General features: G+C 37.9%; 1 protein-coding gene across 1 annotated transcript in view; it reads left to right on the top strand.

Annotated features, from left to right (window-relative positions):
* LRMDA (leucine rich melanocyte differentiation associated) overlaps positions 1 to 18,919 on the top strand; it is a gene marked incomplete at both ends in the record, with an annotated part of 454,575 nt that extends 435,656 nt beyond the window's left edge. Inside the window, one exon of the mRNA XM_080348335.1 lies at positions 18,840 to 18,919. Within this exon, the coding sequence (XP_080204461.1) occupies positions 18,840 to 18,919 (80 nt within the window). The remainder of the gene's footprint in view (positions 1 to 18,839) is intronic.
* Between the last annotated feature and the right edge of the window lie 3,478 nt (positions 18,920 to 22,397).

Here is a 22,397-nt window from a genome sequence, read left to right as displayed (position 1 = left end):
GAGGATTACCATATACACGACAGCACGTTCACAACAGATGTCTCGTCATTCATACATATAACATTTGCCTTTTCTACGTCTTTACAAAAGAATCTTTATTTGGCCAAGTTGGCAAATGATCTCCCAGAGTTCCAAGGCCATGCTTTTGGTTGTCTTCTTCAGTTTCACAAACTTTCTGAAGCAACATCCTTGCGTAGCTTACTGTGTTGGTTCTTTCACCTCATGCTGTTGCTGGAATTATGCTGGATTTGGGTGCTCTCTCCAAGGTTCTTTTCACCCAGGCTGATATTTAACAGTAAGATGATCACTGATACTTTATAGCTTATGCTAATTGCCTCATCGTTCCTTGTTTTCAAATTTATGCATAAATCCAGATTTTGAAAGCAGCACATTGACTGTTTCTGTAGGTAAAGATCACTACATCCCAAATGATGTATTAGGCCTTTGTGGAGATTTCTATGTTTGTTACAGGGTGCTATTATGCTTTTGTTCCTGTCTGCAACAGGGAACCTGTTGGTTTTATTTTCTATGAGATCTTCATTTTTGGAAGCTAAATTACTGCCATTAGGCTCAATGAGTCTAATGCCCTACCACTATGTGTTTACCCAGCACAGTGACAGGGCTTTATTTATAGGTAGCGAAGAGGAAAGAAACCAGGATGCATTTCATTGATCTTTCCATGTTGTAAATGTAAAATTCATGTGCATTTTTGTTTGCTTTATAGCTGTTCTCTTTCCTTTTCCTTATTTAATATGTACTTCATACTGTGCCAAGGGGTCAGTAGGGCAAATCGAGGAGCCAGATGGCTTACCTCTACCCCAACGAAACATACCAATATTTAGCTGGGCATTTTACCAAATAAAGGCAGGGCTGGAATCCACAATAAATGTGAGAGTTGGTTAAAACTGCATCATTTTCTTAGATTCACAGCTACAACCTCCTTGAGGCATGAGCTTTTTATACTTCACTGCTGCTTTCTAGCTTTCTCCAAGTAACTGCATCTTCGAAGATATTAGCGGGGGGTGCAACTCATTTTATTTATTGCCTTTGCACAGAAACAAGTTTCAGTTATTTTAATCTGACTGAAATAAGAAACCATAATCCATGGATGAAAAGACAGTGGACAAACTCAGTTAAATCCTTAGTACCCTGAGGACGTATATTTTGTCCATTTCTGGTTTTTTATGTTCCTTTTTTTCTGCTGTTATTCCCAACTTTAACTTTTGAAAAGCCAAGCAGTTTAAGTGGCCGGGCCTGGGGAGCTTATTTGTATGCAGCACAAATTTCAGGATCTGTTCCCAAGCCTGTGCAGAGTGAAAAATGGCCTGCATTTTCTTGATAGCCCATGTGGTTGTAAAGAATAAATGGCTAATGAATTACAGATGAACATTGACGCAAATTAATCTTCCTGATGTCCCTGGGTTATATGGCAGCCATTTAAAAGTTTAATCAATACACTAAAGTTGAAAACATGCAGGCACTGCAGTTGTTTGGATGTAATAAACATCAGAGGGAAACGGGAGGCTTGTACCCAGTCCATGTATCATAATGACAGGTATTTATGTTTAATGGACTAAATATTTTTTATTGGAAGAGAGCAAATGTCAGCTTAACTTTGTAAGCCCCGCATTCAACTTTCCTTTGAGGTTGGTGAGAGACGGCTGACATGTCATTGAAAATGGAATGTAAAAAAACCAATTGAGACAAAGTGAGGATAAGGAGCTGTTTTGCCGACGAGATGTTGCTTTAATGCTCTGCAACTATTCATTAAATAAAATGTAAACTCTACCATTTCAAACGTTGCAGTAAAATGGTTTACTAGGGCAGACTTTTAATGGTTATTAGTGAAAACAAGAGCCAAACGCTGCCAAATATTCTTTTCTGGGAAACATTTTATTTGAAAAGTCTTTTCCTGAGTTACAATTTCAGAAGATTTATAATTATGGAGCAGTTGCCCCCCCCCCTTCCCCCGCCTTTCCTTTTTGAGACAAAGAAAAACAGAAAAACAACTTTCAGAATAACCATGTGATGGTCCTTTTTTTTACTCCTTTGAAGAGATTATGTAAGCTTCTCAGAAGCTTGGATATTAATTGCAGTTGAAGGCAATAAATTTTAGAGCTGTGTGTGTCCAGGACTTACCCATCATTGCTATAAATGGGGAAGGAGGCTATACAAGACTGCCAGATTCACCAGGCCTGCACAGTTGCTTGGCTATGTGAAAGACTGCGTGAATTTATTTTCTTTATCTGAAGAAAAATGTTGTTGTCCTATCATTTGATCTTATAAAAAAAAGCAAACTTCTTCCCCATTAAATAAAAAAATCCAATAAATGGAAGAAAAAGAGAAGATCCATGTTTTACCATATTTCTGTAATGTTTTAGCACCCCATTTTTTGGCTGATCTTACCTGAATGGACCCTTGATGTGGCCTAGAGTGGTGTCATGAAGCTTCTGGTAATGTATACCGTGGAACCACTTCAGGAAGAGAGGGTGGTTTCAAGCCTATGGGTCACTGTTTGCTCCTTTGGTGACTGGTTGAACGGATTCTCTCTTGATTTCATCATCTTTCTAAAATATTCCATTCAGTTAAATACTTGCTCTTAATAACAGAGCAGCAAGTCATGTGGTACAGGTTTGATGTCTGACCCCCTGCTTCATGATTTCCAAGTGTATTGTGTAGGCTTTACCCAAGACTGTTTAAGGCAGATAAGTGCATTGGGGGAGTGGCAGAAATCTCATCTTAATACAGAGACACTTGACAAATCTAATTCTCATTTGGCAGGTAGGTAGTTTTATTCTAACAGCAGTATCTATTTCAACATCTTGTTATGTGCCATCAGGTTCTACTTTGGATAGGGTGACTACTAATATTGTGAATAAAGCCAGATTTGGCCAAATAATGTTGTCGATGGAAATGATAGTGTCATGTTTATAGGAGATCATACACTGCTTCTTGAGAACAAAATAATTGTTGAAGAAACATCTGAAAGTTTTATCTACTATTTGTAATTTTGTGCAAGCTCATAAGTAAATATGTCTTTACACCATGAAAAGTAAAAGAATGAAATGAGTACATTGGCCAGCCGGTCTGTGAAGGCTGAAGAGCCCATCATGCAGCACAAGATTGAAATCACACAAAAATGGACGTGTAACTTTCTCCTGATTTTACCTTCTGCAGCAGGTAGTGGGTTGCTCTTTCCATTGCATGGCCACACCGCACTATGACTCAGATTTACCTGGAATGCAGTGAAAGGCAACTGAGCTGTGACATGCTGTTTTATGGCCATTAAAAATGGTCTTTTGAGTTGTTCTGAGCTGACTTCAATGCAGCTGGTGAAGGGGAACGTTGGAGCCTATTATTGTCATAATGAAGCATCAAAGACTTGGAAGCAGGACTGCAGTGTCCTGATGAACTAAGTTGCCATTTGTTTTAGTTTCAAAAATTGTCATATTTTTCATAAAGCTCAAAAGCGGTTTTCCGAAACTGCTCAAAAGCAGTAAGCTTTAGTGGCATGTGAAGTAAAACAGCAGGTATCTACAGTAAAACACTAACAAGATTGCACCAGACAGAGGTGGTGCTAGTAGAAAATTGGAGGTAAAGAGTGGGTGACATTAGATTGATTCTCTCTGTCAGATGGAAAACTCTCTTTTCGGTAACTGTTCACAAGATATGAAGTCCTCTGTATAACAGTACATTGGGGAGTGCAAGCTTCCACTATCCAGCATACTACTGCCACAGCAGAAGACAAGATATTTTCTTGGTCAACCCGTTATACCATTTGACTAATTTACTAAATATTTTTACTAAATTTTTACAGGAAGCTTGAATTTTAGACAAAGAAATCCCTTTTATTGTGGTTTCTGAATATTTAAACTCTGTAGAGAGACTGCTGCTATGTATTACAGGCTTAATGTATAAAAAACAGAAATAAAAAAAACTTGCTGTAAAAGATTCTTTTTAAAGCAGAAAAGCAGAAAATGTGACAACATTTGAAGTGAGATTCAACTTCATTGAGAGAAAGTATCTAAGGATGTATGAAAAAAAATTGTCAAATGATGGAATTATTAGTGATTAAACATGGCTTTTTAAGAGCATGTTTCATTCAGTTCTTAGTTATGTGGGTGTATATATGTACTTAAGTACAGCAACCTCACAGAACTGTCTTGAAGATTCACCAGCCCAGACACAGAAATCTATCTGCTCACCCTTTGCCTTAATAAGTGATGATGAAAAAAAATCTAATGTTTTTTTATCTGTTCATCAGAAAAATTGCCCCTGACTACTGGCTTGATAATGTTTTGCAAGGCTGATATGTATTGTGCATCTAAGTACGTATTTGTGGTTTTTTTCCTATATAGTAATAGTGCAACAAAGATAGATGGTTTGTCAGATAGTAAAAAAAAAATCTTTAAATAATGATACAAAACTATTAATCTGAAATATTTTAATTTATTAAAGATAAGGAACCATGATCTGTAAAAGTACCTTTTTCTTTACCATGTTCATTTTGAATCCCTCAGGAATATGAATGTGATGTTAAAGGGTGAAAGCAGTTTGAGAATTATGCCATTTGCAGCCTTCTTTAACTGGGACCCACAGCCTTGGCAGCTATTAAAAACTGAAGTAACTTTTGGTTCTGATTTTGTATAATGAGCATATGACAAAAAAGGGGTTTATCCTGCATTATCCTGCAGGTGTAACTCTCCTGTCTGTCAGTTTATCCTGTATTTTATTTTGATGAAGAGAGAGCATTAGGGAGAAAAAAATAAATCTCCTTATCAAAAAGCTTAACAGGAAAGAAAAAAGTCTTAAGACAGTGTCATGTATTGCTGGTTATTTGTGATGGTTAAAAGAATTATCTGAAAACAAAGAAGTCTCTCACAATGAAGCTAAAACACAAAAGCTTTAATAACATTTACATCTGTGTATCACCCGTGTCTCCAAATGCAAGTCATGAATAACACATAAACTAGAGTATATAGGGAACAGAAGTGCTAGCACATCATTTAAAATCCAACACACCCCATCGTCAGTGGAATCAAATACACAGCAGGAATGGTTCCAGTCGATAGACACACAATGAAGTCATTGAAAATGAAAACATATTAATTATGTTTCTAAAGGTTAAGATAGTAATGGCTGAATTCTCTAATCCTGGAATAATATTAATGCCCCAAATCCATGCAAGAAAAGTGTGTAACGTTTCAAAAACTGTGGAAAATTTAGTTTTGAATTCACCTGTTTGTGTCTCTCCCATGACTGACTCCACAGCATGGGGAGTACCAGGGGAAGAGCAGGAAGTACAAGACAAAACCAGGGAGAATTATCAACCAAAAAAAAATACGTTCTTGGTCTAAACAAGCCACTGGCACGACATGAGCTAATTATAAGAATAGAGTATTTCTAAACTGTAGCTGTTATGTGCTTAAGCAAACCCTGCTGGGAGAACTGCTTTGTAGAACACCTCTGCTAACACAGACACACAGAGTGCCCTTTAATAGAGGAATTCAAAGTGCAGTGTCTGTGTGAAACCTTTTCCGCTTCCAAATTTTTCTGAGCTTATTATAGGATGTGATCCTGGCTTGTTGCTCTAACATAGCTTTCCCTTAAATGTTTTCTATTTTCATTTTCTTTTTTCCTTGTGTTAAATTGAAACAACAGAGGTTGCAGGCTGTGTATGTGTGTTGGGAAATTCGTAAGGGGGGCTAAGAGGGAATGCTCAGGTTCTGTGCTAGAAAATGATAGGTGTCAAACAAACCCAAAAAACACCTAGCTTGATCGTGGTCATTTTCTTTACATACCAACATTGGGGTTTTTTGTTTGTCCCTGCAGACTAGTAAGATCACTCATATGGTAGTTAATTTTAGTTGTATTCTTTCTCTTCGCATTCCCCCAAACCCTCATCCATGCATCTCTGACACAAGACTATTGCACCTGGTTTCTTAACTATATTAACTCTACTGAGCTGGTGTGCTGAGTGCCCCTGATCGTTAATGTCTTTATGCTAAAACCCAAATCCTCCAACAGCAAGGGGTTAATTGTCTGCTTTCAATGCACTTTAAAACTCCAAGCTCTTGGGAATGATGTTTCCATGAGGGTTGAATATAATTACAAAATAATATAGGCACTCTGTCTTATTTTCAGTGAGTGATACTTAAGTCCTTGCTGTTGTTGCTGCATGTGTTTATATTGAGGCTCTTCCTTCAGTGTACTTGATGCAAGGTATTTGCAAATTTGAGCCTTTGGGCTTTAAATGTTGTGCTGCTTCTTCTGTTCCTTATTCACTACAGATTATGTATAATTGATGACCTGCATTTACAGACATGGGTGGTATACAGATGTAAATGTTATTATAGCTTTTATATTTTATGTTCTCTCTGAAAGATCATTTTGTCTTTGAATAATACTCCTGTTCAGATTTTGGGGGGTTTATCTCTAAAAGAGAATATGAAACGGATATTGCACATCGTATATTTCTTAAAAGTAATTTGGAATTTTAGGGTATGGGATTGGTGGTGACTGATACACTGCCTGGATGAGATATATCCCTTTGAAAATAACAGCGCCAGTACATGCCTGCATCTGTCTAACCTCATAATTCACTTTCACATTGGGTTATGGATGTCTGCATTCAGTGAGTCTATCTTCCCTTTAGGTATTATTTCAGCCCTTTGAGATAATAAGGAAAGTTTAATTGCGTTGTTAATTGATTTTTTGCACAACATTATTACCTTGATTGATTGCAGAGTTGATGAAAATGTTAGACACAGGCAGTGTAAAGTATCAGCCCAGTAAGGAGTGGGAGCCTTGTGGAGAATAGATAACCTTGATGTTAAGAGCTATATCCTTCAGATATGTCTTCCCTTGACATATTGATGGCCCTTGAAAAGGGAAAAGCTGATTGTATGCAGAATGCAATCATTAAACCCACTTCAGCTGGCTGTTGATTAATTTGTTTTTTCCTGAAGGATCTAGTTAAAGAGAAGACCTCACTAGTATCAACAGCAGCCATTTTCCAAGCTTCAGATTATTCTTAACCCTCTCCTAGAAGAAAGAAAAATGATACTGTCTTGATTTAGACAGGCAAATTGTCTGAAAACATTCAGTATAACTGCAATTTGGGGATTATAACACTCCCTTTACCCCGTTAACTACTGTTTCCTCTATGACCTTTCCTCCCTCTGCCTTCAGTATTCAGCTTTGTCACAGCCATGGCTAGCAGAAGGTCATGTTTGATGTTTTCTGAATCAGACCAGTGTCTGTTCTCAGCAGAGATGCCAACAAGGATGTCAAGCTTGTTTTGCCCAAAGACTGAAATACTACAGTACCATATAGCTGCTTCCCAGGAGCTTCTCTGAAAGGACCAGAGGGTTCACTGCACACACATAAGTGGTTAAGCTTTCCTTATCCCTGAATAGATCTTTCTTGTGTAATTTTTTGTTATTAGTTTTGAGATCTTAGAGGTTCTCAGTAGGGCAGTTGTGATGTGCATTGCTTCTGTTAGAGCGCAAAGGATGCTGTGCAAGTTGATGTGCCCAATACCTACTCCTTCAGGACAGAGACTGTTCAGTGCTGCCCCAGGCTTAACAGCAGCAGCCATGTACCCTGCTGCTGGACATGTTTAACCAGTGAGTACATGTGACTAGCTTTCCCACTGTGAATTACTGTGATGGGCTAATCCTGGACTACCTGCTGCCTTCAGAGCAATTTCTCATTTAATGACACCCACTCTGAGAGTGAAGGTGTAGAGTATTACCTGTAAAAGCCATTGCGTAAATGGCCTTCCTGTGGCAGATGGGGCTTCCTTGGCCAAAAAACATTCTCTGGATTGAGGGATGGCTCCTGTCTTAAGCATTTCTTCCATTTGTATCAGCAAATGACCCAAGGCATCTACAATATTTATGCAGCTTTAACCAAACAACTGTATGTCTCGGACACAGAATGAGGTGGAGGTTTTATCCTTCAGTTAACCATTTAGAGGGTATTTGGTAAAGCAGTAGGTAGTAGGTTATTGCTTCCTGTTTAGCTTGGTAGTCTCAAAGACAGTTGCTGTTAATTTGTGCTTGTGAGTGATACAGTGATCAGTGTTGCTTGATTGTTTGGCCAGATGTGTTTTATTAGGTCCAATGTGCACATTTGCCAGTTGGCTCCTTTTTAATATGGGGACATGTTAACTTACAACATAGTCAAGTCTGACAAATTTGAACCAGCCAAATAAGTGAGTAATATTTCAAGCTGTCAAAGTGAGTGAATACTGATTAACTGACACACTCCAAAAGCTCTCACCAATATTCGTGCTCCAGTGGAAAAGGTTTACTAAGCATAATGCTTGTTAGAAAGTCTTTGGTGCTTTGACTAAGCTTTAATGACTCTGACCCTAATGGAGGGGTTTTAATGTGTCTCTCTTGAGCTATTTCTTAGGCCCCTATCTTTTATCTTTAGCAAAAGCTTCCATAGAGGCTAAAAGTGCACTTGTAAACTATGTTCCGCTGTCCACCGTGATTTAACCTTCAGCCTCCCTCTCATTAGCATGTTTGAAAAAGGAGCCTGAGGAGGGGAAAAAGAGTTGAGGATAGGAAACAATCACAATGTTTTGGCATGAAGTACTGGAGGCAGTCAGTGTTTGGGGGAGCTAGACTGTGGCCAGTAAGTATTTAGCAATAGCAGATGGTGTTATATGTGATATAGTATAGATCAAGCTTCTGCTAAGAGGCAAGTCCAGACTTAGTCTGAAGAACCAGATACTTGCTGAATACATTGCAGATGCATTTCTGATTTCATTTGGTGCTACATAGCACAGGTATAGAAGAGATAAAGGAGCTCACCGGTTGTGTGGGGTCCGGATGTGTCTCAAAAAGTGCCAAATGCCTCCAGCTTCCACTGGAAATCAAAGGAATGCAGGGCCTTGTAGTATCAGCTTCTTAAAAAATGCTTGGTTTTGTATTAGGAAGAATCAAAGCAATCCTATTATTAGCAGTTAGTTAAATGTTTCCTTTGTTTCTGGGGAAGGGCTTATGGAAAGGAGCGAGTAGTGGCATGCAAAGAAGGTTCCCTTAACTGTATCATAATGTGACAGCAGCACTATTTCATTATGCTCTTTAATTTTATTTGAGAGACTTTCTTTCCCAGCTTTAAAAATAAAAAGCAACTTGTCTTTATTTCAGATGACTCTCTTGAGAAATTTCAAACCAGTTGAGCCAGACTGAATTTTGTATGGCTTTTTTTTTTTTTTTCCTAATGTGAACTCCTCCAGCAGGAAAACATTTGAGATCCAAGAGCAAGTTTTACTCATGAGATGAGCCAAATTTATGTCGAAACTCTCCAGAAGGGCCCTGCTGCTCAAATTTTTTTCACATAAGAATTTGTAATTTTATTGGAATGCTTGCAGACTTTCCAAACAATTATTCCAAAAGTTTGCTTTCTGCCCCATAAATCATGGTACATTTGTTTAATTCTATCATTGTTACTAAAAGAGCTTACTTTTCTCTTTTTTCACCTTGCATTTTACTACTAATGCAATCTCTGCATGGTTAAAGTTTGTAAAGTACAATATAATTATCCTCACTTTCTGTTTTCTTAATGACCCTGTCATTCTTTATGGTTTAACTCCATTTCTGTTTAATGTAAGTATTATTAGTAGAATGTAGCCCAAAATATAGAACAGCCTCCAGAAATGCCATTTTTGCATATGTTAGCCAAATTAACTGAAAATCTTCTGAATTATTATGGTGAGTGTACACTGAATAGCTGAACTTTAATAGATGGTAGGGATGAGACTTTACAATCTCCTTTTCCTCCACCATTCTGAATATATTAAAAGTGCATCTTATGCTGCTTCAGTGACCATACCTTTGCATTATCAAAAGTAATAGGAAGATCATTCAAAACAGCACTGGAATTGATATAGTGAATGTGAGAGAACAAGAAGTCACCCCAGCTGCACTGGGAGCCGGTAGTGTAGATGGGCAGCCACCTCCCCCACATACAACATTCTGAGCCTTTTGTTCAGACCAATACCCAGTGACATCCTTTAGCCCTCTGTGTACACAAACTGATGCTCACTGAGATCAGTCCACCAGAAGTCAGGCTCCTGGGCAAGAGACTGAAAGCAGAGGTCGTATAAATATAGGCTTTGATCATGACAGAACAAGAAACTGGCTGCAAAAGTAACAAACAGTATTGCTTTAATTGTCATATCTGAGTATTTAGTTTGCTGGTGTGGTCCGTTTTTTAGACAAATGCATGCTGCCCTCTAGTGCTGATGCTCTTGGCTTGAAGCTGCCTGACGGGAAGGGGAGCCGGGGAGATGGGTCTGTTCTGGCAGGGAGTGGCTTTTTGCCTGGTTGCCAAAACTGCTAGTCCATTTCGGGGGCTTTGGTCATTAATAGAAAGCAATTAAGCTCTTGTGACGTGGGTTTAGAGTTTAGGGATGTTTCACAGATGTAATCTGATTTGCATTGGATATTTACAATAATTTGTTCTGCATTTAGTCTACTACTTTTATTTAGAGCATATATGAGAGAATAAGACATATGAAGAAGCGTTTAAAGGACTAAAAGAACTGTGAACCCATACTTCCTTTCCTCCATCTCCATCAAGTGTATTCAATATATCTTGATTTAAGCATAGGTTCACCCATAATATCTTGCATGCTGATTCTTTCTCTACACTTAGGTTTCTTTGACTGCACTACCCAACTGATCATACAATTTATGTTTCAGAGTATTTAAAAAAAATCTACTTTAAAATTTCAACATGTTCAACAAGAAATATTTTATCATAAAGTTGGCATTAATTCCATCCATGATGTTATTTGAGAGTGCAAAAATGGTAAAGATGCACTGAAGAGACAAGAGCACTTGGTTTTTTTTGTTGGGTGCTTTTTGCTTCATTTTCGCTGGAGAGAGACATCCCCCCCAACATTTTTCTCTGATGATGGTTACAATAAGCATGGAAAGATTCCAAAGTAATCCCAAGCGTGGAACCTTAAATTGTAACAATGACACCCAGAGGAGTATGGAACTGGTTAATGATTTAAAATATTATGCCCTAAATGCTCCTATTTTAGCCAACAGTAGAGAATCTGTAGACAGCACATGCCCAGATCAAAGCTGATCATGTCAATGTCATTCAAGGAGGGAGAGATACCCTCCTTTCCCCCTTCTCTCCCCCCTACCCTTTTTTAAACAAAGTATGACATCTGAGGAACAGTGTGTTGATTGTTCCACTGCCAGGATACGCATAATGGAAACATTAGCTCCAAGATAACTTTTAATCTGTCAGCCTAATGGCCCCTTAATGTGTAGAGGGCTTTAAATGTATGTCAGCCAGGGCTGTATAAAGTAATATAGTTTGTGGCCTGAATGGATCTAGATGACTCTGCACCATGACACAATATGGTTTATTATTAAGTATCAGCTCATCAGCTTATTCCCACGGACTTGGACAAGCCTCTCAATTTTCCAGTAACAGATTATGTGAGAAAAAGCTTGCAGTGCATTTTTTTCCTTTCCTTTCCTTTTTTTTTTTTTTTTTTTTCTTCCTCTCCCAAATTACAAGTTTCAACCCCAGCTGCATTGGGAGCCCTGAAGTGTATTTACAGCAGGCTGCACTTCATCACACATCAGCTTGACTGCTAGTTTACACTGAACATTTATGCAGCTCCCTTGGCCTGGGATGCAAACTTCACATCTTTGTATTCCTATCACCTTCATTGCAAATTTTTCCAACATTCTCTCCCTGTTGACTGCTTTCCTTCCCCTCCCCTACTCTCAATTCCCCACATACTCCCCCTTTTCTTCCCCTCTTCCTACAAACAGGCCAGTGAGACTTGACATGTCACAGTACTTGTCTGTGCAGGATAATTGCAATAATTCAGTGTCTTAGTTTGCCTGCTCTGATTCCTCCCAGCTCTAGCTTAGGTGTATAATTCCAACACCGTTCCTGTAGACTGGATACTGATTTGATTCTGTGCCTTTTGGTAATTTCTTTCAGTCTAAAAGACCACTTCGTGCCTCATGCTGTAGGGTGTCCAGAGGAAAATATTATCACTTTTTGGCATCCCTGCGCAGGGAGCAGAGCAGAGAGGTAATTCATCTCCTCTGAATGAGAAGGTTACCTTCCTTTAGTGTTGTTACCCACAAAGAGAGGGGAGAATCAGGATCAGCCATTTGCTACTTCATGGAACCTGCAATGGATCACATTCCCTGATTCATGGGGAACTCTTTGGGAATATTTGGGACCCACTCTGTGCATATTGTGGCCATGGTGTGTGAATTCTGCTTTAGCCACAGTGAGCTCTGTCCTCAGCCTCCTCAAACATAATCTGACCCCTTTATGCACAGATAGTTTTGGAGAAATTATGCATTATTTTTGCTTACATTTAGTGTTTCTGTTCCCTTAAAAATAAACTTTCTGTACATTATAAACTAATTAATATTTGTGCATTTGTTATTTGAGCACTTATGAGTATTCAATGATACTATTTTAGGGAATTTTTTTTTGTTTGGCTTTGGTTTTTTGCTATGATCTTTCAGGTCTTTGTAAGATAACTATTCTACAGCACTCAGGTGTAGCACAACCAAAGGTGTTCATGTCCTTATCTGGTTTATGCTCCTCTTTCTGTTGCTTCCTCTGCTGTGATTTAAGCAGTTTAGGTCCTATGTCTTGACTCCAGCCTGGAGCATTCTAGAAAATGTGGTTGCAGTGAACAGATTTAATTGTAGTAGTCAGAGATCCCGTCACATTAACAAGGGCAGCTGCAACTTTTCTGTTCTTTGCTGTGTCATGTTGCAGTTTTTGAGCTCAAGCTTCCCCATACTGACTGGATTTTTTGCTGGGACAAGGTGAACGTCTGAGTGGACCTCTCTGATTTATAGACTTGGCTGCTTTTGGTAGGACTTAGTGACTCTGGTGATCCCTTACACCTTTCCTTATCTTCCAAGTAATCTTCTCAGATTACTGTGTCAGGGAGTTCATTGGATGGGTCATGTTCCACAGAAACAATTCTTATGTTCCACCAATGTACAAAGAGCCTATATGTAATTCCCTCCTTTCTTGTCCAATAAGTTTGTAGTTTTAAACTTTTTATTAAATTTGATCCATTTTATGGAACATGGACCAACAACATAACTCAACAAACGTTCTTTTCTGCTTTTGACTTTAACAGATCTCTAAAATGAAGGGATTTCTTGTTTCTAATTGCTCAAACTATTGTTTTTGTTTATGAAAATGTATTTTTGCATAAACAGCTATGAAGGTCCAACTATAAATAGATAAATGTCCACAAGTTGAAGGAGATGAATAAACCTTAGAAAAGTGAGAGACTGACACAAATACTCAATATAGTTGGAATTTTTTATTTGTAAAGTACCTCCCTGATGTTACAGCCACAAGACACAGTAGACCTAAAAGCACACCGCTTGGGTACAAGCAACATTCTGTTTATTCTTTTTCCCCCTATTACTATTAGATACTTGTCTCTTCTCCTCCCACTCTGTCCCCCACCCCAGCCTTGCCTGTTGTGAATCTTTGCATGGATCTGTGTTCCCCAAATTGCGAGCTGATTTTGCTGAATACCAGGGTTTTGTTTGTTTTTTTTTTTCCTTTTATTTTTCTTTTTCTTTTTTATGACTTATTAAGGATTACAAAGCAAATATTTTTGAAAGAGCATGCATTTGGAAATATTTTTGTATTAATGCTTTTTTTTCAGTATTCAGGAGTTAGAATGTTCTTAGTGACGAATATAGAATAAATAGGTCAGGTACAATTAGGTGGAGTGATTTTTTTTTTTAATAACTAAAATGACTGAGAGTATATATAATTTAATTCTCATGCTTTAGCAGAAAGAGTAGCCTATGTGCTACTGAAAGTGAGAGGATTAAGCTTCTAATTTCTTTAAAATCTCTAGTATTTAATTTCTCATAGAAAGCTAAGGTAGAATTGAAAATAAGTTGTCAACTAGTAAACTTGCTGAAGTTGTTACAGTTTCCATGAAGATAAATATAAAATGAAAAATTACTATACCTCTGTACAAAAGGATTTTTTTATTTCAAACCACCTTTCTTATTCCTTAGATGAAAGAGTTTTTCAGAGTTCTGAATTAACTCACTGATGGAGGTATTTTGCCTAAATCAGTAGCATTGTAGACTTGAAACTGTTTGTAGGTAGGTATTTATTCTTCTCTAAATGTTGTAAGTAGGGAATTCTTTTCCTTTGAAGGAAGTTTATATTAATATTCAAGAGAATTTTGCAACTTCTGTTCATTAATTGTAGAAAATGCCCAAGTGCCCAAAAAAAAAAAGGATAATGGTATTGATATTTCATCCTGAAGGGTCTCAAAACAATTTACAGATTGGCAGTATAACCATACTGAAATGCACCCAGCTTCTTGGTGGAACATGGCAGCTGTTTAATAGCCCATAGCAAAACTATACAACAGCAGGTTGTGGAAAAAGAGATGACTATGGATCAAATACAAATTGGCAGTGAAGGATTTAGGTACTGTACTCAAATCAAAGTTAGGCAAAGTGGAATTCCACTAGAATATTGAGGTTTTTGTGTGACATGCTGCGCTTTATCTGGCCACAGCTCCTACTATGAGGACCTGTGGTGAGCCTGTGTGAAAGACAGGCAGAGGATTCTGTGCTGAAATGTAATCCCTGATGTATGCTGTAAACCAACGTGTTTGACAAACAAATTTAATTGTGAATACTTTGCTGTTTGCACTTGCAGAGGGATTTATTAAAAACATTTGATGTTAAAATGGGTGCCTGAGGGGGATCTTGGACAGATGTAGCAATAGGTTTTGATGGGGGTGGCAAAAATTTTGACTTGACTGCTTAATTTTAGTAATTACTTTTTAAAGAAAACTGAATGCTGCTGGGGAAGGCTGTGTTGCTAACAGATGCCCCAGCTGTGATGGCTAAGAGGTGTTTTTTTAATACATGTAGAACATTTATTTGCTAGGAAAAAGAGGAAACTAAGAAAGGCAACAAGATGCTACCAGACAACAATTTCCTTAGGTCACGGTTGGCCTGAGCTGAATTTTGACCTGTGACCGAGTCTGTATGATCTATAGGTCTAGCACATCCCATTGCGACTTCTTGTTACCGTTTTCCATATAATAAATGAAGATCTGCAAACTTTTTTTTACTCTAGGAAAGTGTACGGAGGTCTGACTATACCAACCCTCTCTGCAACACATCCCCAGTTTAAAAGGAGCAAACATGACTTGAACAATTTTTCATGTGCTTTAGTATGCATGTATGTATTTATTTATTTATTTGGATAATTGAGTTTTCACTCAGCTAAAGAAAAGCTGGTGCTGCTGACATTACAATGTGTTTGTGAAGAAAGACTGATGCCACAACACATGCAAGCAACTGCAAGGTCATTACTTACCCAGCATAATTAGAACATCCATTCTGAAGTGGGGAAACATTTAAAAGATAAAGAGAGAATTTAAAAATTATTCTTCCCAATGCTTTTTTTTCATAATTATAGTTTTAACAGCTTGTGGTGATGGTAGAAGCAGCTACTTAAGAAAAATTAGAAGCCTCATTCGGGGAAGATGATCCCTCAAGAGACCTTGTGTTGTCATTTCTTAAGAACCGCAAGCAGAAACCTCATTCAGGATTCTGTGTGTTGTTTTGATGTATAGGGGGTATACTTAGCTTATTATGGCTAATGCTGGATATTTTAATTAAAAAACACCACAACAGCCACAGATGTATTGTTTCTCCCTTATTCCTTCCCTTGTCTCTGTGCAAAAACACAAGCATATTCCTGCCCCTGAACTGCAAGGAATGAACACCATAGCAGATAGGCAGGAAAGAAGCAGTAGGTTTACTAAACTCATGTGTGACATATCCTAGCATCAAAATTCTCATTGCAGCACACAAGCCTTTTGTAGTTATCTGAGTTTTCAGCAGTTGCCAAAGAGAGGTGGAAAACAAAACAAAAGAAAACAAAAAAACAACCAGTCACGGCATTTAATTTATGAGCAAGATTATTGTTTTACAAATAACCTTCATGATAAATAAAGTCTCATGGCAACATTTTCAGCTGTGCTTTTATCAAGGCTCTCTGAGCGGTGTGTGTAATATGCCTGGCAATCGACTCACAGCTGTGTGCCTGGGTAGGGAATCTCTGCGGAGACAACACTTCCTTAATTTGAACAATTGTAAGCTGCAGGAGTTCAAAAATTTCAGCTGACTTTAACTGTCACTAGCCCAAGCACCTTTATCCCCAGGCGAGCAGCAGCAGCTGGATTTCATTTCCTGCTGCCAGACTGTCCGACATCTTTGCCGAACATCCTGGGAACTGAGCGTCTTTACTTTAAGGATTTTATTCAAGGTGACAGCTCCTCACACTTTAGCGTTCAGATCACCTCAAGTAGCCGAGATATCAGTGAAAATGAGAGCACTTCTCCAGCAAACTCCAAATTTAGATTGACTGAGGTTATCCTTAGGCCTCTAGACCCAGCCTCCATGACAGCACAGGCCTGCCAGTAACTTTAAAACTACAGTGGAGTTTGTAATGATGTCTGGGGAGAAATATTCTGCCGGAGCAGTGGAGGATACTATAAGCGATAGGAAATGATGTCAGATTTAGTTAGGGCTGGAGACAGTGTTAGAATATACTTGGCATAATATGGCACCGGTATCTTTGTCAGCATCTCTGTTTTCTGTCACCGCACACAATCCTGGGCCTGTCTGTAGCCCTGACAGTGTCTTTTCAGATCAGGTTATTGCCAAGTTGGAGACTAGCTCAGCACAGCACCATACAGCCCCCTTTGTTTGAAGTCTGCCCTTTTGTCATTAATGCACTTGATGTCTATTTAAATCTGACGGTGAATGCAGTATCTGTTTTCCTGTCAAGAGATCATTGACAATATTAATACCTCATGTCCTTGCCTCATTTTCTAAGCGCTGACACCTAGCTACAGTCTCCAGCATTCATCAAACAGCACTCTCTCACCAGCATCTCTATAAACAGTCTTGCTTCCAGTCCTTAAGAAATGCGGCAGACCTCAAACAAGACTTTTATCAATACTGATGAAAAAAGAGTCTGAAGAATGCCATTAATAAACCGTTCATATCCTTTACATTTAGAGCTCTAAATGGCCTTGTTACCAACCTAACGCCTGCTGCAATTTGACTTAGAATATCATCTGTTTAGACGGAAAAAATCCTTGCTTTTCATTAGACGTTTGTTTAGGAATGACAATGTCATCCCTTGAATGTGGAAACTGCTCCACTAGTGAAATTATTGAAATTTGAAATTATTGCTGAAAGCTTCATGGAGGAAGGGAAAGGGATCAGGCATGGCACCATATCATCCCTATTTGTGTTGTCCTGAAGAGGAATGTGTTTTTCACAACAAATGACAGGTCTTCGTTCTCTCTCTTTTTTTTTTTTTCCTTTTTCTTCTTTCTGTGTAAGCATGTGTTACTATCCTGATGTTTTGGAAAGGATAGCATGGCCCAATATTAATCATGTACAGCCCATCCCTTCCAAGGCCTTAGTTGTTTTTCTGATGCATATTATACTGGGAAAATAAATGCAGAATATAAAAGCCTGCATAATTAATTCATACTGCAGGTGAGCACAGTATTTGCTGTGTGAGTCATGTAAAGCTTAAAACAGCAATAATTTGAGGATCTATTCCTCCCCCATCTTTACCCTTTATGTAAGGCAGTGTTTGTCTCCTTTGGGCTAGGTTATATTTGCCCTTATGGGGGAGAGCTAGGTACTTCAGTGATGCTATGTTAAGAACACTCCTAAGGTAGAGGAGACTATTTCACCTTCTGTTCGTGCGTGGGAGATGACTTTAATTTGACTATACGTGCCTGGGGCACAAAGAACAACTCTGCTAGTAAAATTTAGTATCTTTGAGGATGTTCACAGGTGGGATGTGACTGTGAACTTACACTTTCACATACCACTTAGTACCACCAGAGGGGATGCTTTTGAATGAAGTAGTGAGATCTGCAGGTATGTATGTCTCACCCACAGCAGTTAAGGCTTCCTCCAGCCTCTTGCCGCCTGTACTCACTAAGAATAATGTACCTTGTCTCCCAAAAACTGTGTTCTGGATAATTTTTGAAAGCATCATCTATGTACCAATATTTATTATAATTTATAATTGAATCTTGCTCATGGGGTGTTTTTTGGAGAGCTAATTTGGAAATGTTTTTAATAAAAGGTTTATTTTTATGTCTGGGAAAAATGCTGGAGTGCTAACTGTAACAAAGTCCCAAGTCGTAGCCCATGTCTGTTAATGATTTCATGTATGGATTTCAGACAGTCACTTCAGTTCTCTGCCACTGCAAAACAGGGATGGCTTTAGGCACTTGCAGGATGATTTTGTGAAGGTTTGAAAGGTTTTTCCTAAATCCACATAAATTGTAGCTATTTAATTCTTTATCTTTTTTATTTTAATCATCAGGAAAACGCTTTAAATATGTAGTAGGAAGATAACTGAGAGTATAAAATGTGACTTCAATGCAGACTTTCTGTTTTTCAAAAGTAGGAGAGAGATACTGCGGTTTAAAACACAGTGTATGATGTTTCAGCGTAATGTCATTCCAGCTTTGAAGACACTAGTGGATGTATGTTTAACAGGAGGGGTTGTGCAGGTATTTGAACATGTTTTCCTGGTAGATTAAAAACTGCCGGCTGAAATGTTAATACTAAGTATTTCAAATAGCCGAACTTTCTTTTGCAGGACAAGAGAAACCTGTTCCCTTATGTCCTTCAAATTTCCCTAGTTATGTGCTTTCTTTGTGTATTATGCCATTGCTGTCATAATTGTAATTAATTTTCTTTTTATTGTAGGCATTTTGGGAAAATGTTGCTACATTTACTATGGAAAACATTCAGAGGGCAACAGATTCATCCGAGACGACCAGCTATAAAATACAGCATTGTTTCATGCCTCTTCAGTCCTTCCACATAAGAAGCACAAATTGCACCTACATTTTAAGCATGTAACTAAAGTCCTCTAGTGCCTTCTGCCGACTTTGCCAAGCCTGTCAAGATCATCCTGCTATCTTAGTCTGAGTAGTCACACAGAGATTGACATGATTGCCTTTAAGCAGGTCCCATCCACTAGCGTGACAGACAGCTGCAGCCGAGCACCCGGCCTGACAGGAGGAGCACCATGATGGATTGCCTGGTCCAATTGCTGCTTGCAGAAGAGCAGGGGTCACACCTGGGGCTCCAGTGAGCATGCTCCATCGCTCGGCGCCGCAGCAAAAGCAACGCCTTTATCTCCAGCTTGCTTGTTGAGCAAAAGTGGCTGGTGATATCGAAGTGTTTATAGAAGAGAGAAGCTATAATTTCAGATGAAAAAGCCCTTATCTGTTCTTGTTTTTTTCTCTGTGAATTAAGTGCTTGTGTTTCTATTATCTCATACATGCTTACACAAATCCTTTCACAGTGGGGTTTTTTTGTGGTTTGGTGTCCCCCTCTCCACCCCCAAATGAGCCTAGATGGATTATTCTTTCTTTCAAGAGGGGAAAAGAATATATCCTGAAAATATTTTGGCCATGCAAAGTACTGTTAAATTGTATACTTGTTTATATGCAAAGAAAAAGGATTAAAGCAATTTTTTAGACAAACAAAATTTGCTAATTCTTAAATTACATCTTAGCATTTACTGACTTTGACCTTCAGATAAGCAATCTTTTTTTAATGCTGTGGAATAGCGGCACAGCTTTACTGTATGTACTTGGAAGAAACCCTCAATTTTGATATTGTGACAGTGTGTATTATTCCTGGTTTATTGCACAAGATATTTTTAACTTGGACAGAGATTACATTTAGAATTTAATGCTTAAATTTAGAAAGAAAAATGTGCTTAAAAGGAGTGATATAAAGTAAAATTACCACCAGATGGGTATGATTATTCAGAGGAAAAATAAAGTCAATGAAAGTAACTGGTGGAATTAACATAATTAACATTTTTACTAATAAGTTATAGAGACAAGTTCTGAGTAATCCCTTTTGATGTCTGTTTAAGATAAGCTATTGTCAAATTTTCAGTAGAGAAAATAAAAATGTATGACACTTCCTGCTTTTCCAATAAACAGTGTGGACATATTTAGAATCATGAACCCATTACTGCGAAAAAGTAAAAAAATCTCAGTACTTTATGCATATATTATGTTATGTGCTAGTGATTCAGTGGGATTGGCCAAGGAATATGCAAATAGTGTGACCTCCAAACTGTTCTAACCCCGTGAATATTGGTCCCTTTTGAGAGCCATCATTGTCTGGCTGTTCTTGGCTTGTTTGAAATTATTTTGTGGTCTTCATTCACTTTCCTGGTTAAAAAAATGTCAGTTGTTAGATGTTTCCTACTTTGGGGTGCTATTATCAGCTAGTGTTGCAAGTGGAAGTGCACTGGATATTGGAACCAATTGTGAAGTCAGGTTTGCCTGATGAAAAAGAATGAGACACTGGCAGAGAGATGGAGCAGATCTTGCTGCTGCTGAATGTTTTAGGCTTTACTCAGTAAATGGAAGCCTTCACTCACTCTCAAAGTCTATGATAAATCTTTATGATACTTAAAATCAGTGATGAACTTAGAATGATCCAGTTCACACCACCTTTGGTTTAAATTGAGCTGTTTGACATATAAATTGGTGTCTGGAAAGCACATTTTGGCCACTTGTAATGGCTCTGCTAATGTCATACATGGCTACAAATGAAATGCCAGTTCACATTAGAAGTCCTAGGAGATAATAGATAAAGGAAAACTGCATGCCTCTCTTTTTTTAATAAAAAATATCATTAGAAATATTTAGGGCACTTTTTGTCTCTTAGTTACCAAAATAACAGCAATCCTAGTTTGTTCCTGTCATATTGACTGTTTTGAAGCTTCCACATATTTTGGCCATGGCATATTACAGGCAGCAGAGTTCCAAATAGGGGTGTTCAGAATAACCTAATGTCACTTTCAGTCTGGTTGCATATATGTTCTTGTCTTTATAAAAGGCTTTAACCCTGCCTCAAACAATAAACAGCACTTGCAAACTGACCGCATGATTTTACCATCTTTATTTTGCTTGTTTACTTTTCCTAATGTCAAAACCATTTGTATCATTTTCAGGAGTGTTTTCTTCCCAGCAAAGCTTTGGAGGCAAAAATATTTTTGGAACGAGATGTGATTAAAGACTCTTGCATTATGGTTTTAGTTTTCACTTGGGGGACTATATACCTATAGATAAATATAGTAAAACCTTGATTAATTCTGTGATTTATGATCTGAAGCCCTAATTAAAATTTGCTCAAAGGGAATTCACACTCAATATCACTGATTCTAGAAAATCAAAATTATAGTCTGTGAATAATTATTTTATGTTACAAAAGTATTAATATTAGGATATTATTTAAAAACAAGATTAGATGTTTATTACTGTATATGCTAACATAATTCTTTTTTAATACGAGGAGCAATTTATTTTCAGATGTCTTCTGCTGATGTTCTGTTTTAAGAGGCTGCAAACTTTTTAAACCTGGGGCTGCTGTCTACACCTGGTTCTTTCCTCAGTGGGAACTGCACCTGAATGTCTTAACTGAACTGAGTATCATTAAGGATTAAAGTTGTAGTAAAGTAATCTAAGAAGAGACTCCACTCTCTCTTCTTTACTCCTTCTGCATAGATGGCACAACTTTCCCTCTCAAGATTAACTAGGCTATTAAAAATGAAAGTTTTGCCTACAAAGCTATAAGGATTTTTAAATGTATATCTTTCTGAGGAATCACTGCATTTTTAGTTCTTTGTGTTGTCACAAGAAAAGTTCTCGCCAGCTATGTTTCTTGACAGTTAACAAGGTTTGAGATCCAAGGTATGCTTGCACAAGTAATATTAAAATTATACAATTGTAACCAAAAAATATTCAAACTTAAGGCATATGTTCAGTCTTATGATTACCAGTATTTAGGCTTTTGGCAGACATCACATGTCTTCACAAATGAAGACTAGGAGGCAAATGGTTTTGCTTGGAGCTGCCTGTAGTAGCTGTGCTTACCACATTCCTAACTTTATATATTGAAGAATGTTAATTTCTAACCTTTTAATTAAAAATCCAAACTACAATATAGAAGTGAAATTTTTAAAGATAAGTGACCTTCAGTGAATCCCACTGTTATGGATACACAGACATAACTTTACAGTGAACTGTCTCTTATTACATGTGTTTCATGCATAAGTGATTTACGGGATTGCTGAAAGTATGTTACCACTGAAAGCACTTTTTTCTTCTTTGTTAGGACTAAGTCTCACAGTACTTATTCTAGTATGTGCTTGACTCAAACCATGAGTCCCTTTGAAGTCAATGTTGTTATCTATGAGAGTTACGGTTACTAGTATTGGAAGGCTGGTATGCA

This window comes from Nesoenas mayeri (genome assembly GCF_963082525.1).
Source record: "Nesoenas mayeri genome assembly, chromosome: 7".
Taxonomy (NCBI): Eukaryota; Metazoa; Chordata; class Aves; order Columbiformes; family Columbidae; genus Nesoenas; species Nesoenas mayeri.
Note: the sequence above shows the minus strand (reverse complement) of the source record. Positions and strands in the feature narration are given on the sequence as shown.